The sequence below is a fragment of the Echinops telfairi genome, unplaced genomic scaffold (assembly GCF_000313985.2).
Source record: "Echinops telfairi isolate 266 unplaced genomic scaffold, ASM31398v2 ScPeMD7_1713;HRSCAF=2227, whole genome shotgun sequence".
Taxonomy (NCBI): Eukaryota; Metazoa; Chordata; class Mammalia; order Afrosoricida; family Tenrecidae; genus Echinops; species Echinops telfairi.
This window is the reverse complement of record NW_022105611.1, coordinates 6,922,855-6,947,152: the sequence shown is the minus strand read 5'-3', so window position 1 is coordinate 6,947,152 and position 24,298 is coordinate 6,922,855. Positions and strand designations below refer to the sequence as shown.

Here is a 24,298-nt window from a genome sequence, read left to right as displayed (position 1 = left end):
TATTCTTTGCCAACATCATAATTCATATGAATGACTTTGTTCTCCAGTCTTCTGTGTTCATTGTCTAGCTAACGAGGCCACTGAAAATACTTTTGTCTTGGGTCAGGTATTCCTTAATACGCAAAGTGACAGCTTTGTTCTCTAACATTTTAGAGAAGTCTCGTGCAGCTGATTTGCCCAATGCAATACACTGTTTGAGTTCTTGACTGCTGCTCCCACGGGCATGGATTGTGAACTGCCTTTTCTCTATTAGAATGCCGTCGGTCTATACAACTCACCAAACCATTCGATGACAGAACTATCAAACAGGGACCTGAAAATAGTCACTGCATGCCCATCTTAATCATTCTATTCAGGCAGGAGAGTGCAACAACATTGGTGCCACTGTGAAATATTGTTACTGTTTTGCTGAGAATCAGAGCAGGCCCACTCTTTGTTTTCTAATAACTTGTACCTGCTAAACATGCATTCACCTTTAATTCAACAATTATTTAACGGTGTCTATGGGCCAGGCACTTTTTTAGGGACTCAAAAACCCTTGTCCTCATGGTATTTATATTAATCTATCCTCCATACTACCTGGCAACTGTAACACTAGGTGTTCAGAAAGGGAGAGAACAAAGTCACAAAGATGAATAAGATACACTGTATGGTGGCCAAATGCACAGCCCAGTATTCATGGGTTTTTCTTCTTCTTTTTTGCACAAGGTAATCAATCAATCAGTGCAAAATCACACTGTTAGGAAACTGATTGGATGGTTGTAAAACTGAGCTCAAAACAACATTGAGCAACAAAGACGGACAGATTCTGTTGTAAACAAAGTGTGACCACACATGTCTCAAACTACTCTTTGAAAATTAATGGAGTTAGGTTATGAGATTCCACCACACCACTGTACTTACTGGACATCTCCACGCAGATAGTCACTTTTTAAGCACCTGGAATTCTTCATGTGTAATAAAAGATTCACAAATCAAGAAGCTGCAGTTGAACATTTGAGCAGTTTGCAGTCTCAAAGGATGAAGATTTTTTTTAAAAAAGAAGAATATATAGCTTAACATCACACTGGCCCAAGATTATTGTCCATAATGAAACATATATATTTAAAAATTATTTTATTGGGGGCTCTCACAGCTCTTATAACATTGTCAAGCATATTTGTACATATGTTGCCATCATCATTTCCAAAACATTTTATTTCTACTTGAGCTCTTGGTATAAGCTCCTCTTTTTGCCCCTCCCTGCCCTCCCATTCTCATGAATCCTTGATCAATTCTATATTGCTACTATTATTTTGTATTTTACACTATCCATTGTCTCCCTTCACCCAATGAAACATATTTCAATTAAATAATTTTTGCCTCAATTTATAGTATTTTTACTTTTCCTTAAAAAAAAACCAAAACAAACATTTCATGTGGTATACCCTAATAGCAAAAAGGTTACCATGGAAACTTTGCATCTATGCCCCTCCACTTGGCTGCATACATACTGATTGATTCACCTGGGGTCTCTCCTGCACTCAGAGACCAGAGTAACCTACTGAGCCTCATTTATGATAAAGATCAGATTTTATTATTAAATCTGGAGAATCAAGAGCTTTGGAAATAAAAGGCATGGTCTCATTTCCTTTAGATATTTCCTTTTTTCTAACGGAATGGCCTACAATGGGGATAAAGAAAGCAAATAAAATGTATCCTTTAGTTATCTTAGAAACATTGCAGTTACTTTTACCCTCTCAGATTAGCTTTAAAAATTATTGTGGTGAACTATATTTAATAAACATTTCTACTTCAATGATTTTGAAGTATACAGTTCAGTGACATTAATGACTCTCACCATGGTGTGCACACCTTACCACATGCCTGGTTGCTGCTCCTTCTGCTTAGAACTCATCCAATAAATCTTTGTCGATGTCTCTTGTGACCCAGGGATTATGATGAACCGCTTCCCAGTATAAATCCCAATCCTCTCTTCCAGGTGAGATCAAGAACCAACAATTCACTGGAGCAATTTCTTATCATAGTAAAGTATCTCAACACTTATGATTAGTCAGTCTGCACCACATTTCCTTCATTGGCTTAGATTTCCTAAGAACCACTCTTCATGCGACTTGGGCCATAACCCCGTCAAGGACAGGGGCTATGAATAAAATTATTTGTTCCACTGACTCTCCCATGTACTCATAGTGGCCAGATGTAAAGATGGTGCTTCATTAATACTACTTAATTTACCCAGAAGACCATCTGTATTGCCCATGCATGGTGTGTGCTTAATGATGCGATGCTGGGCACCATGGCCATACAATGAAGAGAGAAGTCACCGTTCTCCGGGAGAGGCCCTCACAGATACGGTGTGAAATGAGAAAAGTCCGTTTTCTACCACCTAGATGTCTTTTAACTTTTTGAGTTTCTTCTTCTAGTAACTTTATTTTACTCTCACACTGATTCACACTGAACATACCAGTTTCCCTTTTCAGTATGCCAGCTACGTCCTTCTTAATGCATTCCTTCTTATCCTCCCATCCAAACAAAACCCCCCATTTCCTAATTCCCAATCCCAGTGAGTTCGGGAAGTGTGGGCATAGTGTTATCCCTCTAGAGTCTAGAGGGCATGAGAACTTTGAGGGATTCCTGGAATGCCTTCAGTTCAGACAAGAACCTGAATGTAATCAGGGATTAGAGCCTCGTCTGTTGGTCATGGGATTCTTTTCTGCCAAAGCAATCTTTAGTTTTCCTTAAAGAGCAGAACAAAACAAAAAACCTCCACCACAATAATCCTTCTACTAGGGAGAAACTTTCAAAACATTTGCTCTGTTTGTAGCATCTTCTCTGTTTGGATTAAAATGTCCTTTGAGCCAAAACACGCTTCAGTGTTTTTTACGGGCTAATGAGAGATCAAGGTTAGCTGAGGAAAAAGCCAACTCAACTCCTGCTTTCACGTTCGCAGTTCTTTGTCAGCGTAAGGAAGTTCTCCCCACACCCCTTCTTTTGATCACAGTGGCTGCTTTGCCAGGGACAAAGCAGGGACAAGCAGAGAGCCAGATGAAAAAGAAACAAAACCAGTTTGTTTGAGTCGTCGGGGAAACCTGCCGTCACATAAAAGGCAGCCAAACCCAGACCATCCTGTTCTAGTTAAAAAGGACTCATCTGCCTCAGCTTGAGTGAAGAAAATATAATCCTTTGCATCTGCTGTTCAATCATCCCCACCTTCACTCTCCGCCCCTAAACCCAAACCCATGGCTGGCTGAGGAAACATCTCTCCCTCCCTCACAGAGCGAGCTGCTCCGTCTCCAGGCTGAAGTCTCAAGGCAGGTCACCTGCAATTAGGTGTGAGTTCATCGTTTTTATTCGTAAATCTCAACATGTCTTCTAAAAAAGAAGAAACCCATTCCTTTAATATCTGAAAACCACTGTCATGTAGACACACACACACACACACACACACACACACACAATCCTTCTGCTCTATCTTTATGTTTCAAAGCATTTCTCTGATTTGGGATCCAGATACAATTTAACTGACTCCACATGCCATTTGTGTCAAATAATAGACAAGCCACTTCATGCTTCTCGGGATACCTTCCTTAGCTTGCTCCTGGCATGAGCTCCCACAGCCATGGCATCCAATAGTCCATGGCAGAACCTGGACTGTCCAGCTAGTCTGTCTGGGAATGTACCTACATGCGAATAGGAACATTCAGCAAAAAGGACACTGCAGATAAACCTACAGCGTTTTCAAGTCAGAAAATGAAAGGTATGCGTTTTCCTCTACTTCTGCATGTTTTTCTCCCTTAATTCCAGAACTGCTAGAGGCAAATGTGTCGGCAAGGTGCTCTAATCTGCTCATTTTAGGTCCCTCCGAAATGAGAGACTGTAAGGGTTGGGGGGAACCCCAAAGGTCACCTCATAAAATTCTCTCATTTGCAGACCTGTTTATGAAAGGGCATCAGGAGTTGGCAAAAACTAGGACCAGAATCCATGTCTTGTGGCTCCCAGATCTTTCTGTGAATGCACAGCGGGGTCTGGAAGTATCTCGCCCTGGTTCCTTTCATGGGCCTCCATTCTTCAGGGCGTTACTCTTCTCCACCCTTTAACCCAGTGCTTTTCAAAGCATGGACCCTGCACCAGCAGCAGCAACTGGAAGATTGTTCAATATGTAAATTCCCTGGCATCATCCCAAACTCACTGACACTGTGTTTTAACAAGCCCTCCAGGTAACGTTAATGCTTGTTAACATCTGGGAACCACAGCTTCCATCTGTTAGCCACGTCTAACCCGGTAACAAGGGATTTGGGGCACTAATCAGATCCACCTGATTTCACAGCACTCTTTCAGTTTGGCTCTACTAGTTACCTAAGGCAAATGGTCGCTTAAGTTGCCTCTCAAGAAAAAGGATTTATTGTAAATTTGTGAACAGGAACTGGATGTGAAAAGGTGTTGTGAGCAGAGGCAGCTCTAGGGACCAACCCCAAATTGTTTCCTTAACTTCCTACTCCGCCCCTCCACCCTCATCCCCAACATAGTTGGCATTTGCTTTTGGTCTATCATGATCTGTCTGTAAAGTTTAGAGTCTGAAACAGAGAAACACCTTAATTCCACCACCCCTCAAACTGGAAAATTCTTTCCATATAACTTTTTCCATCTCTCAGTTCAAATTCCTGTAAAGGTCTCCAGCTAACCCCAGATCTTTTTTTTTTGGCAGGGGGTCTGGGGTGTGGTGGACAGGGCCGGCCACACAGGTCTTACCCAAATGATTGCTCACTGTAGTTTGATGCTATTTCTGGACAAATTGATGGTTAGCATTGGATGCTGTTGTTTTTAGGTGCCAGTGAGGTGGTCCACTCATATGGACCCTATGACCAACAGAAGGAAACAGTGCCTGGTCACGCACTGTCCTCACAATTACACGAGTCCATTGTTGCAGCCACGGTGTCGATCTATTGTATCAAGAGGCTTGCTCGTGCTGCCTGCCCCTCTGTTTTACCAAGCACGCTGTCCTTCTCCAGGGCCTGGTCTCTCCTGATAACATGTCTAAAGCACATGAGGCCGAGTCTCAGCATCCTCAGTTCTGAGGAGCATTCTGGCTGTACTTCTTCAAAGACAGAGTTGCTTTCTGGCTGTATAGATGGTACTTTCAATTTCTTTGCCAAGACCACAGCTCCAACGCATCAATTCTTCTTCAGTCTTCCATATGTATTGCCCAACCTTGAAAATATTATGGCTTGGGTGACTAGTCCTCAACGTGCTGCCTGTGCTGCCCAATCTTTGAACAAGGTCTTGGACAGCAGATGTGCCCAGTGCAATGTGCTGTTTGATTTCCTGACTGCTGCTTCCATGAGCGTCGCTTGTGGAGCCAAACAAAACGAAATCCCCGACAACTTCAATCTTTTCTCCATTGGTCATGATTTTATCTCTTGGGCCAGTTGAGAAGATTTTTGCTTTCTTTATGCTAAGTTAATCCATAGTGAAGGCTGCAGTGTTTGGCTTTCATCAGCCGCTGCTTTAAGTGCTACTTGCTTTCATTAAGCACAATTGTCACCTGTCTATTGCTGGTTGTTTATAAGCCTTCCTGCGATCCTTCTTCATATAGCCCAGCTTCTCAGATTATATACTCAGCATACAAATTGAGTAAGTACAGTGAGACGATACAACCGTGATGCATACCATTCCTGATTTTAAACCAGTCGATATCCCCGCATTCTCTCTGAACCTCTTGCTCCTTGGTCCATGTACAGGCTCCCCATCAGCACGATGAAGCATGCTGGAAGGCCCACTCTTCCCAATGTTATCCATCGTTTGTCATGATCCAAACAGTTGAATGTCTTGGCACAGTCAATAAAACACAAGTCAACATCTCTCTGATATTCTCTGCTTTTAGCCAAGATCCATCTGACATCAGCAATGATATTCCTTGTGCTATGTCCTCTTCTGAATCCTACTCTAATTTCTGGGAGCTCACTATCAATGTATTTCTATAACTATTTTCCAATTATCTTCAGCAGAATGTAATGTGCATTTGATATTAATGCTATTGTTTTACAATTTCTGCATTTTGTGGGTCACCTTTCTTTGGAATGAACACTGATACGTATCTCTTCTAGTTAGTTGGCCTGGTAGGTAGTTTCCACATTTCTTGTAATAGAAGAGTGAATGATTTCAGTGCTTCATCAGCTTAATGACACATTTCTATTGGTATTCTGTCAATTAGGGGAGCCTTGTTTTTCACTAATGCCTTCAGTGCAGCTTGGTCATTTTCTTTCAGTACCATTGGCTATTGATCATATGCTACCTTTTGATATGACTGAATGTCAATCAATTCTGTTTGATAGATTGGCTCTGTATATACCTTTAATCTTTAAATCTTTAACCTTTAAAGCAGTTTTATTGGCACTTAATCTACCTATCATACAATTGAGTAGTTCAATCATACCAAGATCATCTTCTTGTGATATTTCCTGCATCATTTAATATTTAATAGTTTCCCTACAGAATCTTTCAAGATTACAACTTGAGACTTGAAACTTTTCTTCAGCTCTTTTAGCTTGAGATAGGCAGTTTTCTTCCTTCTTGACTTCCTATCTCCTGCTTTTGCACGTCATCAGAGTAACGTTCCTTTGTCTCGGTGAGCTGCCCTTTCCTATTTTCTGTTGCGGTCTTCTCATCTTTACTTCCATTCACTGTGGCTACTTTCTGCTCAAGAGCAAGTGTTGGAGCCTCTGCTAATACCCACAACAGTCTTTTCTTTTCTGTCTTTTTAATGACCCTTTGCTTTCATCGTGTATGATGTTCTTTTTTTTTTTTTTAACATTTTATTAGGGGCTCATACAACTGTTATCCCAATCCATACACACATCAATTGTGTAAAGCGATGTATGATGTTCTTGATACCACCCCAGAGCTCATGAGGTTTTCAGTCATTAGAGTTCAAGGTGTCAAATCTGTTCTTTTCTTTTTGTTTGTTATTTAATTTTTTAAAAAGATTATTTTTGGGGGGGTTCTTACAGCTCTTATAACAATCCACATCAATTATATCAAGCATATTTGTACATATGTTGCCATCATTATTTTTCAAATCTCTTCTTGAGGTGCTCTCTAAATCCATGTGGGAACATACTCAAGACTGAATTTTGGTTCTTGTGGACTTGTTTTAGTTTTCTTCAGCTTCGGCCAGAACTTGCATATGTGCACTTGATGGTCTGTTTCACAGTGAGTCCTGGCCTTGTTTGCCTGATAATATCTAGTTTCCCCATGGTCTCTTCTCACAGGTATTGTCAGTTTGACTCCTGTGTATTCCCTCATGTGAAGTCAACATGTATAGTTAATGTTGTTGAAAAAAAATATTTGTAATGAAGCCATTAGTCTTGCAAAATTCTATCATGTGATCTGCAGCTTCATTTCTATCATGAAGCCCATATTTTCTGCCTCGCTTTCCTTCTTCATTTCCAACTCTCGCATTCCAATCACCAATAGTTATCAATGCAATTTGATTGCATATTTAATTAAATCCAGACTGAAACAGTTGGAATAATTCTTCGATTTCTTCATGATTAGCTTAGTGTTGCATAAATTCAAATAATAGTTGTATTAACTGGATTACTTGTAGGTAGGTGGATAGATATTTTCCTAGCACAGAGAGCACAGACTTCAAGATATAGCTTGAAATGGTCTTTTTGACAATGAATCTGATATCATTCTTCCTGAATTTGTCATTTCTGGCACAGTAAAACATATGCTTGTATGATTTGAAAGGCAAATACCAGTCCATTTCAGCTCATGAATACCTAGGTTATCAATATGCATTCCGTTTCATTTTTGAGGACTTCCAATTTTCCTAGATTCATGTTCCAGTTATTAGTAGATGTTTAAAGTGGTTTCTTTTCATTTTGCGTCATACCTCAAGTGAAGGTCCTGACAGCCGTGTTCCATCCATATCATTCTAGGCAACTTGACTTGACAGAGACAGTTCTCCCCCAGTTTTATCTTGAGTGACTTTCAATCCGAGGGCCTCATCCTCTGGCACCATATCTGAAAAGGTCTCTTCTATTCATAAGGTTTTCAGTGGCTAAGCCCTCAGAAGTGGACAACGCATTCCTTCCTTAGCATCGTTCTTAGTCTGAAAGCTGTACCATGAAACCTGTCTACCATGGTTGACTGCACTGGTATTTGAAATACCAGTGACATAGTTTCTGTCATCAGAGTATGACAAACTGACAGACCAGTAATGGTGACGTCAAGTTGTGGGCAGTTATTACCATAACAGAAGAGAGTCAAGGGGACAGGTGTGCTGCTTGGTGCAAGGTGCAGCTTCATGAGAAATTGGCTGAGGGAGGAGGAACGCAGATGGGAGGCTTCTCATGCTTCATGTGCCAGTGACCCTGTGAACGAGACACGAAGGAACTTGGCAGTGAGTTCAATGATTTGGCTTGCGGAAGGTGTGAGTTGGAGATCAATAGTCTGCTGTATTATCATGACCCTAATCCTCATGCATACGGTCAGGATGAGGAGGCCTGGGAAATTCCAGCTGCACATGATCAACTTCCAAGTTACAGAAGATCAGTGCTAGAGGCAACCTCAGACACCACCTAGTCCAGGAATTCTCAGCTCTGGCTGCTCACCAGAATCACCTGGAGAGCTTCTGACATCTAAAGTAGCCTGGCCCCAATCTCAGGGTTCTGGTGTAATTGATGCAGGATGAGGCAGTGATATTTCTTAAAGACTCCAGATGCTTTTCATACAGGGTGGAAACCCACTTCTGAATTCAACCCTCGAAATTTTACATGTGGACAAGCCAGCTCAGCTATATAATATGACTATGGTTCACTCGAATGTTTCTTTTCTAACTGGGTTATCGAGTTTGGGTTGTTAGATCAGAAACTGTTAGAACAGAGAGATATCACAGAAGCTATGTGACGCAGTTCCTGTCATTTTTGCTTGAGACTAAATTGCTAAGTGACTTGTTCAAGGAGTCATAGCCAGAAAGGTGGTTGAGTAAGGGTGAGAGCCCACATCTCCTGACTCCTCACCCACATTCTTTCAGAATACCCACGGCTGGAGGACTGCAAGTGTCACATGCAGTCTAAGCAGACCCAGCTGCAGCCCTTGCTGTGCTTGCTCCACTCAAGGGCGCCTTTCCAGCAGCGCAGCTGAAGCTGTTTGGCAGAGGAGCTTGGGCGTAATTGGACATGGACTAAGCTTGGTCAAAGGAGTCAGCACTTTTGATGCCCCAAGGATGGGGAGGAGCTGGCTGCTGATACTAATCCTGGCTTTCTGCTATGTCTCCTAATTGTGCTGATGGTGTGTGTGTGTGTGTGTGTGTGTGTGTGTGTGTGTGTGTGCGCTGTGTGTCTCGGAGGAAGAGCATTCCCCATAGACTGACAGTTTGCATGACTCCAGATTGTCACGTGCTCAGACATTGCGCCCGGGCTCTCATGGTCTTCCCATCTGCTGAGATACAGTGGCCTTTGTCTCTCAGGGTGGCTTTTCTCAAGATGTTCCATGCACTGCCCAAAGGGAGAGTTATTCCCGTGCGGGACTTAAAATCGGTCCACTTGTAAGAAGCCTGTGACATTTCGGAAGCCCTGGTCTCGGACTGGTGTGACCGGTCTCTCTGTGGGGGAAGCTGAGGAGGGCAGTTGAAGACAAATAGGTTGCAAGTCAGAAAAACGGGGCAAGAGCTCACTAGATGTAGTGAGCTGGAAAAGGACACCTCGGTGGGTGGTTATGGGTCCTTGGTGCACTCTTGTACGGCAACGGAGGTGAGAGAGAAGGGATGGATAAGCAATGCCCCTTTTCACTTGGGAAGAACTTGGTTTTTAATGCATGTTTGTGCACCTTTAGTTCATCTGATGGTCACTGCAAGTCAACAATGTGGTCTGTTCCGGCGATCCTGCTTGGGTAGGGGTGGGGGTGGTGGAGAAGCAAGTCCACAGTCACATGGTCATTAGTGAGAGAGCTGACCTACTTTCTCTGGACTTCAGTACCAGTGCTTTCCCAGCATAGGATACTGTTTTCCCCAAGGGTGTGTGTGTGTGTGTGTGTGTGTGGTGTGCACACCCACCTGGCTGCCAGTTTGTTGCATGGTTGGTGGCTTACATGTTGTTACCATGCTGGAAGCTATGGCACTGGTATTTCAAATACCAGTGGGGTTCACCCATGACAAACAGGATTCATCAATGGAGCTTCCAAACCAGCATTAGGAAAAAAGGTCTGGGGAGCTACGACCCCAAAGTAGTTAATGAAAACACTGTTGATCACAACAGAACACTCACTATAGAATATGAACCCCCTAGTTTGTAAAGCACTGGAAAAACACAGTGTTGGCAGCAATGGAGTTGAGTATACCAATGATCTTGAAGATGGGTGACTCCCGGGCACAATTACATTTGGTTGTACAGGGTGCCCTGAGTTGGAGCTGACTCAGTCGCAACAAAGCACAACCACTCCAAGGTAAACGTGCAAGTGTCAATCTCTGAAGCATCATGTTTACCAGAGCCACAAGAAGCTGGATTCTGAATGGAGAGAAAAAAATACATGGAATGGATTCTGGGCCAGCTGGGATGTCTTAGACAAGTTAGCATTAGTTTCTATCTCCACGAAATAGTGCACACCTTATAAGGTTGTGGTAGGGCCTGGAGAAAATGCACATGAAGTGGGCTTGATGCCAAAATGGCGCCCAGACTTGGAGTGTGCATGCAGACCCCACATGGTGCGCCAAACCAGGAGGACAGCGCCACCACCTGGAGGATTGCATGAAAAAATTGGGCTACAGGGCCAGCCCCAACCAGAGCCAGCCTGAGCCCTGCCCTAGAAGTACGTGCAACAGAGAACAACACTAAGCTTCAGGTGGGGGAAAGGAAAGGACTTCCCATGCCCACACGGAAGCAAGCCACGAAGGAGAAAGGGACAGTCGTCCTAGACTGCATATGGGCACACCACGCCCGGAGGACGATGTCCCTGCACAGAGCTGCTAAGGCACAGAGAGGACTGTAGGACCGCCAACAACTCAAGACATGTTGGCCCTAACTGGAGCGTACGGCGACAGAGGACAATCATGGGACACACGATGGGGAGACAATGTGGCCTGATTCCCCCACCATGGGACAAACCAAGAAGGGCGCATAACAGATCAGCAAATGGAGCAAAGCCAACCCACAAAGCCCCTAAAGAGCCCACCAAATAGACTTCGGGCTAGGAGGGGCAGCCCACAGAACTCACCCTGGACCGGTGGGGAGAGACTCATAAAGGCCAGAGGACAGACCTTGAATTATATATGTTTTTTGTTTTTTTAATTCTTTTTTCTCTCCTTTTCTTTTTCAATCTTTTGTTTGGACTAGGACAGCAGTTTTCAACATGTGGGTCACAACCACTTTGGGGGTTGAACAGCCCTTTCACATGGGTGCCTAAGAACATCGGAAAACACATATTTCCGATGGTCTTAGGAACTGAGACACCACTCCTTTATGTGTCTCCAGGCGGGTCCACCCACCTGCAGATATGCCCACATACAAGTACCTGGCGTGAGGACTGTTACCCATGTAACACCATGCTTCAAGACAAAATTTCATTTATTTGTAAATAGAAATAAATATTTCACAATATATAATTACATATTGTTTTTGTGATGAAACACTATGCTTTCATTATGTTCAATTTGTAACAATGAAAATACATCCTACATATCAGATATTTATATTATGATTCATAACAGTAGCAACATTACAGTTATGAAGTAGCAACGGAAATAATTTTATGGTTGGGGGTCACCACAACAAGAGGAACTGTATTAAAGGGTCATGGCATTAGGAGGGTTGAGAATCAGTGGACTAGGGCATTGCTGGTGTGCCTACTTATATAAGCCAGACATGGGAAGCAAGCTTGGGGAGAAAGCAACTGGGCCAACAGCCCCGGAGGGTCTTGGGGGAAGAAGGTGGTGGGAGGTGGGTGTGAGGCCGTGTGGTGGTGGTGGTGAACAAACAACGCCATAGACAGGGGAGCAACCAGGGAATTAAAACCAACATCTAGGAGGTTGTAGAGATCCTGTGGGTATTAGAGCAAGACCAATCTAGATGAGAGGAAGAACTAAGAGGTGGAAGAAGGGGGGAACATGATGGTGGGACAGGAGGAGGCAAAAGGAAACAGAGGAGAACTCTAGGAAGCAAAGCTATAGATAGCGGTATTAGCAGAGATGCATACTTATGTAAATGCATTAATCCATAAAAATGGAGGTATTGGCTTATGTACATATATTTATAAGGCAATATACTGAGGCCGTGGACGAGCCTTGGGCCTCAGCTCATACCCTCTCTCAATACAAGAATACTTTGTTCTAACAAAATGGCATTCTGGATGCTCACATCCCCCGTCCCCCATGATTGCTGAAGACAAAATGGGGGCATAAACAGATGTGGTGAAGACAGTGGATGGTGCTCAGCTACTAAAAGATATAGCATCTGAGGTCTTAAAGGATCGAAGTTAAGCAAGCGGCATCAAACAGTGAAGCAACAAGCCCACATCAAGAAGCACACCAGACGGTGAGATCATGAGGTGTCATCCGGACCAGGTACTAGGCATAAGAAGATTCATAACAAACAAACAAACGCATTGGTGAGAATGAGGGGGTTTGGAGTGGAGACTCAAAGCCCATCTGTGGACAGTGGAGCATCCTCCCACAGAGGGATCAATCAGGGTGCAGTAGAGCACCTATGGAATATGCAATATACCTCTGGTCCCATGAGACCTCCTCACCCCCCACTATCATGACCTCACTGCTGCTTCCCACTCTGGACTGGACTGGAGCGTGTGCATAGACAGGTGCAGCAAGAGATAAAGCTCAGGACACATGGAACTCAAAACAGGAATGGGAACAGTGACACCAAAAGGGTGGGGGGAGGGAGGAAGAGGAGCAGAGGAAGGGGGACCGATCACAATGAATGGCACAAACCACACACCCCTCCAGGGGGAAGTAACCCAGGGGGAAGAGAGACAGTGGTCAGGGTGAGATATTGAGGTAGTTAGTTTATTGTGCCAACCTGGCCAATAAACACATATGGGATCAATTGAAGGGCAGAGAGAGAAATGGCTCTGCGAACCTCGCCTTTCTTGTCTCTCGCTCTTTGATCATCAGACCAGTGTGTGGCTGCCTTGCTTGTCCTGTGCCTCAATTTACACATGCACAGACACACACACACACATCTATGAGGGGTTTCAAAAATTCGTGGAAAAGTAGAATCAAAAGATAATTGAATTGTTCCAGGAACTTTGGGCTCAATAGAAAGTAAATGTCAAGAAAAGAATGATGGCAATATATGTACTAATACGTCTGATACAAGTGATGTATGGATTGTAACAAGAGCCCCCAATAAAATGATCTAAAGAAATGCACATGGAGTCCCTAGCCTACAGTTCATTGGGACGATCAGAAGCACTCCATACATGGCAGCTGTTCTGATCGCCATACACGGGGCTGGCCTGGGTGCAGAAACCCACCTGTTTGCAGAGAGAACAGAGAGAAAGCCTGGCCCTAGGCCAAGGGCTGCTGGCTTTGTCGTCATTCAAAATTGTCTTCAGGGATCTTCCACAGAACCTCAGCCCACAAGACAGAAAGCCCCACTTCCTATCCTTGCTGTTTTAACTCATCTCAGTCTGTAGCTGACTTCCCCACATGCACTTCCTGAGGGCTTTGGTATTTAAATGTGCACCCCCCCTCACTGCTGTTGATTCACACTCAGCCCTAGAGAACTGCCCCCATGAGCTTTATGAGCCTGTAACCGAACCCTGCTGCCTGTCTTTCTCCCAGAAGGCGGCTGGTGGTTTCAAACAGCCAAACTTTCCGTTGGCAGCCCAGCACCTAACCCCCAGTGCCACCAGGGTTCCTGAGTTTTTAAGTATGGGTGCAGCTCACTGAAGGTCTGAATGAAAGACCAGGGTGGACTTTAGGAGGACTTAGATGCCCTCTGTGGGTTTACAATTTCTACTCCCAGGTCGAGTGACTGAGTTCAGATCCCAGATTCTGAGAGACGATGGGTCAGGTCAAACACGGCTGCTGAGTACCTAGCAGGGACAGGTGTCTTACATGTAGCACCCCACAAACCAGCACACAGGCAGGCATTATCCCCATTTCACACATGGAGAGACAGACCAAGGAGATGCCACTGAATCCTCAAAAGTCACCAGGAGCTGGCATTTCCTTGTGGGTCCTTCGCACAAGCATTGAGGGGGTTGATCATGGGGAACAGCCCCAAGGGAGCACTGGGCGCTGCTCTCTGGATCCATGCTGCAAACCACGGGAGTTCTTTTCTCAGAGAGTGACATTTCATTCCCTGCACTTTTACCCCCAATTCAGGTGGTTTGAGGCTGTCAGCTTGGCAGTGCCCAGCAGTCAGTGACCTCGTGTTCAGTCTTGGAAAAGGTGGGTACCCACTGCCATCAAGAGTTGCCATCTCGGAACCCCTGCCTTCTACGCAATGTGAAAACAAAATCTTGTTATTGTTTCTTAAAAAACAAACAAACAAACAAACGGTCACCAGGAGCTGAGATTCAAGCTGAAGCCTGCCTGGTTCCCAAGCCCCTGCTCTTTCCACAGCCACCACAGTCGCCCCGCTACCCCCAATGCTGCAGGAGCCCACGCAGAGCCTGGGGCATGTTAGGAACAAGGGTGTAGTGCACAGCCATTGGGGCCCAAGAGATGAAGACAGTGAAATCATGGCCGGTCAAGAGGGAGGGAGTCTGGAACAGCGAGAGTCTTCACTGATTAGAGAGTCAAATCTGGTATCAACTTCCTCCCTTCTACTCCTTCCTCTTGACTGAACTCTGCCCTGGCCTCCTGCTCGGCTTCCTCTTTAGTTTTTGCTTCTTCTGTGGCACAAAGACTGAGCTTGCTGGTCTCATAAAGTTATAGTTTCAGAAACTCGCAGGGACAGTTCTACCCTGTCCTATAGGGTCTCAGTGAATTGGCATCAACTCTAAGGCAGTGAGTTTGGTTGGGATTTTTTTAGTGGTACATGCTAGTAACCTTCAGGAGCATTCCTTCAAGTCAGGGTAGCCCAGGCTCATGACGGCTGGGGATGCAGGGAATGGCGTAGCCAAGCCAGGGGACCGTGGGGGAGTCTCCAGTGGCGTCCAGGAACTTCTGCTGTGTCTCATGCACTCAGGGAAGTACCCTGAAGAAACTTGGGCATCTCCTTCCAGGCTGTGAGCCAGTGGAGAGCCCCAGGCATGTTGGAGGTTTCATTTTAGCATCAGCTGGACCTCATAAGCTTTTGGGGTGGGGGTGGGGAGGGGCAGACCTCTCACACAAGACTCCATTGTTCCAGGGAGCCTGGCAGGAATGTTGATCATTTCAGAAACCGAGCAGCCGCTGGCTCTCTCCCTCTGGGCCTCAGGGCTATCCTCCCTTCAGATGAGAATCCACAAAACGATTCCAGGCCAGCCCTCAGATACAGCCACTGGCTGGGGTGGAGCCCCAACTTTCATCTCGCTCAGGAGCCAGGCAGGTGTGGGATCAACAACTGGAAATCAGCCAGGTGGAAACCTGGAGCCACAACTCAGGATGTCACATGTCAAATAACTGAATTGGGTAGTCATTTGGAGAACAGTTCGTGCAAAACATATGCAGGAAATCTATACACAGTGTGAGAGGGTCCAATCCAAGGAGTCCGTTCCTTCGGTCCATGCTTGCCTCAGCTCCACCCTGCCACAGGTGCCAGGACCTTACTTCTGAAGCATTAGTACTCCCAGGACAGGCTCTGGAGAGGCTAGCTGGCACCCCCTACTATAGTGCCCCAGGCAATCCAACAGTCCTGGGGCTTCAAGGACACTGGGAAGCCCACCACATGTGCATGGCCCCTAAACTCTAAGACCATAGGGTAGTAGCTACCTGCCCCCACTCTGGCGTCAGATTGGTTTTAATCCTGCCTTTGCCAGGTATTAGCTGTGGGACCTTGGGCAAATTATTACTCATCTACAAATGAGATATGATAATAGTACCTATCTGAGTGGTTATGATATTTAAATGAGTTCATAGGGGTAGAGGTTTTGAAATATTACCTGGCCTGTAGTTAGCTGTTATAACATTATGCTTTTCATTTTAGGGTCCCTGTGGGGACTGTCACCGGTCTTTTATTCCCCCCACCTTATGTGCCCAGCTTCTGCAGCACCCTCCTCCCCACTGTCCAGGGCTGATGTGGCTCCTTGATGTTCAGTGGTTTGCAAGGCCTTGTTCCTATTTACATGGACCTATCACTCTGCTGCCCAATCCGTATCCGTGCTCCACAGGGTATCCACGGTCTGGGTTTTTGGAAACAGACCTCCAGGCCATTCTTCTGAGGTGTTTTGGGGGGAACTTGAGCTACCAAACTTTTGGTTATCACGCAGCACGTGCATGAATCTTTGCACTGCCACGTGCTGCTGCTGTTAGGTGCCGTCAAGTCAGTTCTGACTCATAACAACGCAAAGACATTTTTTCCACGAACATTTTGAAGCTTTCCTGTATGAGCGTATCTCAACCCTAAACCCATTGCCATTGAGTAGATTACAACTTGGTGATCCTACATAGAGTTTTTCAGATGATAAATCTCTATGGAAACAAACAGCTCACCTTTCTTCTGCAGAGTGGCTTGTGGGTTTGAACCACCCACCTTGCAGTTGGTAGCCCAAGGCCTAACCCACAGCACCACCAAAACACTCCTTTATCTATCTATCTATCTATCTATCTATCTATCTATCTATCTATCTATCTATCTATCTATCTATCTATCTATCTCTCTATCTATCATCTATCACTGACCTTACCATGAAAAAAGAAGTGATGTCTTTAGGAAAATGTCCCAGAATTCTTTGGCTCTAAAAAATAATTTAGTGTATTTTGTTTTCCTAATAAAATGAAATGTTAAGTAAAATCTGAGTCAAGTACAAAGAAAGGAATGCTGGTTCTTCAAGTCAGTAGGAGAACTCAGTCTGGCAGCCAGCACTCCATTATTCATCGGCTGAACTGCTAGGAGCGCTGTCCCCATCAGAGGAATGAGCAGAGCGGGAGAAAGGGGATGACAAGCAGACAATGAGAGAAAATCAATCCAGTTCCTCAAGGACAGCTATAAACAACATGCTTGGCATCTTATTATTTAATGGAAGAGGAGCTCTGCTACCTGCCTCCCCACTGCCCACACATACACGTTCAGCTCATTTCTCTGCCAAGGTACTTTTCCTGAGCAAAATCTTGGAATCACAGGCCTCCTTAGTGGGTCATTGACCCAGGCAAGAGTTAGTTCCGAAGATCCCCACCAATAGGCAAGGCAGGTAAAAATAATTTATTCCTTTCTCTGAGATGAAACTGAGCCCTCACCCCCACTTCCCATGACGGCTCACCGGGGCCTGCGGAAGGCCAGGCCGTACTGCTGACAAGCCAGCCCCACGGTGGGTGTGTAGACGATCGGCATGAACTTCTCCACGTCTGAGGTCAACACTCTGTAGAAGAGCTTCTCGTTCCGGTCTTGGAGTGTCATGAGGATGATGTACCTTGAAGAGGGGAGAGAGCAAAAGCTGACCACCTGTCAGTGAAGGGCTGGGTGTTGCTTTGCAGTTCACCAGGCTAAGACTAGGAAAAAAGGTCTGATGATATACTTCCCAAAATCAGCCAAGGAAAGGCCTGTGGAACACAATGATCTGATCCATCACCCATCACGGTGGAGGCACAGGACCAGGCAGAACTTCCTTCCACTGGGCACTGGGCTGACATGAGTGGGGGCCAACTCAGTAGGTGATAACAACAATTACAAATAGGTGACAGTCAAGGATTTAGAGTTCCCCTCCTGCTCAGTCACCTAAAGGGCACATTTACTGGCAAATTACCCATCTTCTCCAAGCATGGATTTCAACAATGTAATGCGGAGAATAATACCTGCATTGCACGGCTATTAGAGGGATTCACGATAGTTGTAGGCACCCCAAATCTGGACAGTAATTAACAATTATTGTCATACAAGGTGTAGGTACTCTCCTTAGTATTTTACATTCATTACCTCACATAAAACTTCCAATAACCTCTAGGGTAGGTATATAATTCTCATTATTTTATAGAGAAGGAGAAATTAAATAACTCACCAAGGTCTCATGGCAGAGATGGAAGGAACCCTGGTAGCATAGTGGGTTATGTGCTGGACTACTAACATCAAGGGTGGCAGTTCAAAACCACCCATCACTCCACAGGAGAAAGACGAGGCTTTCTACTACTGTAAAGAATTAGTCTTGGAAACCCACAGAGACAGTTCTACTCTACTCTCTCGGGTCTCCATGAGTCAGGCTCAGCTTGATGGCAGTTGAGTGTGACATTTTTTTGACTCTGGCTCTGTACTTCATGCTCTCAACCACTGTTCAAAACTCTTATGACTATGATAGGACTATCAGTGAATTCCAATAGAATAATAACATTCTGGGAGTGGAGTGATGTCATGGAAAATCCCTAGCATATGATTGGTGTGTGAGCTGGCCTTCCTACCACACAGGGCTGATGAGTCCTGCCATAAGCAGAGTTCTCAAGTGGCTGAGGATCAAAGGGTCACAGGAGGCATGCACCAAAAGAATCTTTCCTCACCTAGTCCCTGAAGACTGATAGCACTAAGCCATCTTCTTCAGCTTTCCTTATTCATTGTCCAACTTTCACATGTATGAGGGGACCGAGAATACCATGCCTTAGATTATTAGTCCTTAATTTAAACGGAGCCTTTAATTCAAACCCCTACACATGCAAGCACCTCTCGGAGAGACCATCCCGGGGTTGACATTCACATGGAATATAAGGGACTGCTGACAGCATCCTCTTCCTGGAGAACATGTGGGAGAGAGTGCAGAGGCAGCTGAGGCCCTCAGCATGAAGTAGGGTGGGGAGAGATGCTCCCACTGGGGAACACAGCTGTGCTGTTGTGGGATGAGCACTGGGCACGGCTCCAGAGCCAGGGGTTTGAAGTCCAGCTCTGTCATTTTCTAGGTGTGTGACTTGGGGAAGTCTTGTGGCCTCTTGGGCCTGGAGACTCTCTTTCTCCACCAAGGACACTGGCCTACGTCAGGGTCACCAGGATTCTCTGGCCCAGTAGTGTCTGTGCAGATTTCTTCCTGACGCTGAATTCAGTGGTAATTTGAAATTGGTTATGGTGGGAGTATTTACGCCATGGAGATCAGAAAATGGTACATACCAGGGCTTCCCAAAACATGCCCTAGAGAACCAGTTATTAGACATACACCAGCACACCATTGCCTAAGGGGAGCCCCCTTAGCATCACCCTAAGTACCTGCGGAAGTGAGGGGCTCCTGGGAATGAGCAAGCTCAAGTGCTTCAACAAGGCATCAAGGGCAAGAATCTAGCACTCCCTGCCCCCAAGCTGCAGAAGATCTGCCCAGAAAAGCAAGGTTCATTATACTTGAAAAAGCTGAAAGAGGAGGATTTCAAATATTAACTTTCAGAGTTTACAGTCATTCGGGCAGAGGATGCTGCTTCGGACTTTAATTCTCCTTCACAAGTTTGATGAAAGGAGAAAGGTCCTGGTCACCCCGGCTGGGGAACACCTCATGCAGTTGACTGGAATCGTTGTGCAAGTTTTGGTTTGGTCTTCAGGGAACTAAGGCTGGGCTCAGCCTGAGTGGGCTATACAAAAGGGAGAAAATTTTGGGCGTGGGCTGAAGCATAGCCTTAGAAGTAATGTGTGCAATGCCTTGAGCAGGGGTCCTCAAACTTTTTAAACAGGGGCCAGTTCACTGTCCCTCAGACCGTTGGAGGGCAGGGCTATAGTTTTAAAAAAAACGATGAACAAATTCCTAGGCGCACTGCACATATCTTATTTTGAAGTGAAAAAACAAAGTGGGGCAAAAGTACCCAGCGGGCCAGATAAATGTCCTCGGCGGGCCACGTGTGGCCTGCAGGCTGTAGTTTGAGGACCCCGGCCTTAGAGCTTTGAGAGTATAACACAGGGGACAGAGGTTTATTTGCCCACTTCCACTGATGTGCTACTGAGTTCTGGGCAGCCTCACCCTATGGATCGAATGTGTTGGCCATTAAACTTTTTGGATATATACAAATCAAAACTTAACTGCCATCAAGTTCATTCTGACTTATAGCAACCCTATAGAACAGAGTAGAACTGCCCCTTTGGGTTTCTAAGGCTATAAATCTTTGCAGGATCATCAAGACTCATCTTTCTCTTAGGAGTGTCTGGTGAGCTTGAACTACTGACCTTGAAGTTCAAAGTCCAACTATGCCACTGAGTCCTACTATGAATAGGGGATCCCTTATCTTTTCTGCATATGTCTGTTGAAGCCCATAGCAAGGAAGTATATAAGTAACTCTTAGAAAGTGTCTACTGTTCTATGCATGTCACAATAACTAATATCACAATAACTAACACACTCATTCCTCACAATAGCCCTATGTATTAGATACCACTGATACAGATGGGGACACCATGGTTCAGAGAAGTCAAGTAACTTTTGCCAACAAGTGGCAGAATGAGCACTCTCACTCAGTCAAGTACCACAGGCTCTGTTCCCCGTCCTGGCTGCAGCAAAGCCCAGTGACCTGTGGCCTGAATTCAAATCTCAGCTCAGCAAACTCAGATCTCTTCAGGAAAGGGAAAAGCCTTTCTTAGCGGAGCTGATACTATCGACCCTATGAGTCTCTATTTGACCCCTCTTGTGTATTTCCCCTGGGAAAAACTCAGAAAGGGATAGGAACTGTTAGGTGTACACCTCCAACACTTGACACAGCATGTCTTTCTCAACGCATTCCCTGTCCATTTCCCCCCTCTCTGAACGTTTCCATATTCCAAGGGTCAGGTACCACTTCCTTAACACACAGGTCTCCCTGCCTGTCCTCCATGTCTGCCCTCTGAGTGAAATGACCTCCCTGAACCCTGCTGCTGACTAATGAAGTCGTACCAGTCTTTCTAAGGCTGACTTCATGCCATCCTTTCCCAGATACAGCTGATGAAATTTTAATTTCTCCGGGACATAGGAACTGATCATGGTAAGCCATGTCCCCCAGGAAGGCCATCACTCCCTTCAGAAGGCAGGCCTGGGTCTGGGATTGCTTAAATCTCTCAGCCTGGGCTTTGCCAGCCAACTCTCTGTGGTCTACAGGCAATGGGTGGCTCCGCTCAGGGGCCGGGCAGAGAGAGAAGACTTCAGGCACTAACTTGTCCAGGTCACTCTGCTGCCGCTCGTAGGATCTCATGATCCGGAGGAGCTGGACATCCTGGCTCAGGAAGCAGGGAGGGATTAGGCCGTGGATTCCAAGCTGTATCCTTTCTTCAAGGGTAAAGGCCATACCCTGGGGAGAACAAGAAAGAAACACAGACACATAGATGTGCAGGAAACCAAGAAACAGATGAGGTTCTGTCTGTAGCTGGGCAGAGGACAGTGAGACGCAGGAGAACGGACTCGGGATTCAAATCCCACCTCTGCTATTTGAGTAGCTAGGTGATCCTGGTCCAGTTACTTTGCCTTTTCTGAGCCTTTATTTCTTCAGTTATCAGGGGAAAATACCTACACTGTCTTTAGTTGTTTTAAAAAAAGCCTTAATAGACATTATTTAGGAACGTTTTATATTTATATAGTTCACACAGCTCCCATCGACTCCTTTTCCTAGTTTCCCATACTGTTGACATCTACGGCATATTTGTTATAATGAATGAAGTGGTATTAATGAATTGTTATTAATGAAACTTCATACTTCAGCCAGCTTGTCATTTCACCTACTGTGCCTTTTGGTTGGAGAATGCCATCAGGAGACCATGTCACAATTCTGCTCGTGTTGTGCTATCAGTTTTTTCAGACTTGCCTTGTTTTTGCAGAGTAGATATTTAGTAGGCTATCATTATTTCTAGGCTATCATTAGATGGCAGAAAAAGGAAATTATGTGCATGCTATCCAACGGATATATACACATATATATTACAAGTAACCACCTCTATCTGTATTGATAAGCTAAACATACATTCATATTTTGCATCTCACACATGACAAATGATGTTGAAGCTCTCTGTAGATGCTCATTGGACATCTGTGTTGTATATCTGCTTTGGTTTCTGGTCAGCTATTTTTCCCATTTTAAAAATTGGTTTCTTTGTTTCCTTTCAGCCGAGCTTTCAGAATTCTTTGCATGCACTGAACACAGTCCCTTATCAGATATGTATGTTGTATACCTTTCTCCCAGTCTGTGCCTCCTCTTTCACATAAGAGAATTTGCTGGTTTGGACCAAAGAAAGAGGGGTGAGGAGAGCATATGGGGTCTAACTAGGATGGCATGGAACCTGCCTGCTGGACAGGTGCACAGCTAAGCCCCTAGGGCAGTGCTTCTCAACCTTCCTAATGCTGAGACCCTTCAATACAGTTCCTCATACTGTGGTAACCCCCCAACCATAAAATTATTTTTGTTGCTACTTCATAACTGTCATTTTGCTACTTTTATGAACCAGGTAACCCCTATGAAAGGGGTGTTCAAACCCCAAAGGGGTTGCAACCCAAAGGTTGAGAACCGCTGCCCTAAGGAGAGAGTGTTTGCTGTGGAAATTGCAAGAATGACTCTTGTGGCAGACTGAGAACTGGGAAGAGTGTGTAAGTGGCTAAATTATCCTCATATTTATGGATTCTGGTGGAGGAAGGCCTTCACTTTTGTGGGCTGGAGGTGAATCCCAGTCACATTCTCTAACTAAAGTTGTTCTCCACAATGTCCCTCCATAAAAATGGCAGTTTTAGGGTGCTGCTTGCAAGCACCCGGTTGCTACTGTGCACTTGAAGGCTCACTGCTTGAAGGCTGTCTGCCATCGAGAGTGACCAGATTCTCTAACCCCAAGTACAGCCCACACCCTTCAAGGGGGAGCAATCTGTGATCCTTATGTGTTAGAGGCACATCAGGAAGGGGACAGGCAAGGGACATGCATGTAACAAGATGGGTGAGTTCTAGAGTTATGATGGCGGCTTAACCTTGGTCCTCTGTGAGCTGGCTTGACCTCTGTGTCCCTTCCTGTTACGCATGTGTATGCTTGCAAGCCCAAGATTAGAGGAGCTGGCTGGAGAACACATTAGCTCTCTCCCTCTCTTGTTCCTGCCATCTGAAGAGGTAAGCCCTCGCATGCCTTGTCTGGATGTTTCTTTGCTTTATTCTTCAATCACACAACCACACCTTAGGACCCATTCAGTTGTGCAAGCTGGTCCCCTACATCCTCTCACACGGGACTTGTGAGGAGTGGGAACACAAGCTGGCCCCTCCGCATCCCAGGGTGAGAAGGCAGGTGCCACACAAACTCCAGGGTGCTCTACTGAGCTGAGGGCTGCTCAGGTGCTGCTGCTCTCCGGGAGACAACGTCCTCAGCTTTCCCAGGGAGAGTGCTGACAGCAGCAATGCTGCCACATCCCTGCCTGGTTCCAGGGTAGCAAAGAGCAGAGAGGAGAACCTAAACTCCACACAGGAAGGTGAAGAGGACTACAGATATGCTTTTGAGGCTGTAGCACATGCTAGTGATGACTGGGTTCATGCTCTGTCCTCAAGTATTCAGGGCTGGTGATACCTGGGGCAATTCTGGTGAGACCTTTATTCTTAACAAGCCCTGTGTAATGCAAGACACCCTCCCCCCCACCCTTCCCCCCCAACCCCCACCCCAAAGTGAAGATGGCTATGTGGATAAGAAGTCACCCCCTGCTATGAGGTATTGGTTCTGATTATGGGGTACCCAAGACTGCGAATCTTATGGGGGCAGACAGCCTCATCGTTCTCTGTGGTGCAGCTGGTGGGGTTGTGGTTAGCAACCCACGGCTTATCTCACTGCGACGTGAGACCTGAATGACGCTGATGGCAGGCTAGCTTTCTTGGAGCTCCTTGAGATGGAGAGAGCTTTGATAGGGTAAGGAGCATCAGCGCTTCCCTCACCTCATTCTACCACCAGCTGAAGCCATCCCATCGACAAACTCTCATCACATACAGAAATTAAAACCCACATACTGACCATTTACACTTTAGAGTTATTGCTATATCTACGTATAGTGCACTCTTACCAATGTCTGGCCTTACTCTATATTTCCCTTGCAATCACATTGTGAAGGAGGTCTTTTTTTTTCAAATCATTTTATTGGGGGCTCATACAACTCTTATCATAATCCATACATACATCAATTGTGTCAAGCACATTTGTACATTTATTGCCCTTTTCATTCTTAAAATATTTGCTCTCCACTTAAGCCCTTGGTATCAGCTCATTCCCCCCCTTCCCTCATGAACCCTTGATTTTTTTAAAATATCACTTTATTAGGGGCTCAT

The 24,298-nt window shown here is 45.3% G+C and overlaps 1 protein-coding gene across 1 annotated transcript in view; it reads right to left on the bottom strand.

The window, feature by feature from the left end:
* Positions 1-24,298, bottom strand: part of ME3 (malic enzyme 3) — a gene marked incomplete at its 5' end in the record, with an annotated part of 218,681 nt that overhangs the window by 95,903 nt on the left and 98,480 nt on the right. Inside the window, 2 exons of the mRNA XM_004708884.3 lie at positions 17,365-17,514; positions 21,180-21,313. Of these exons, the coding sequence (XP_004708941.2) occupies positions 17,365-17,514; positions 21,180-21,313 (284 nt within the window). The remainder of the gene's footprint in view (positions 1-17,364; positions 17,515-21,179; positions 21,314-24,298) is intronic.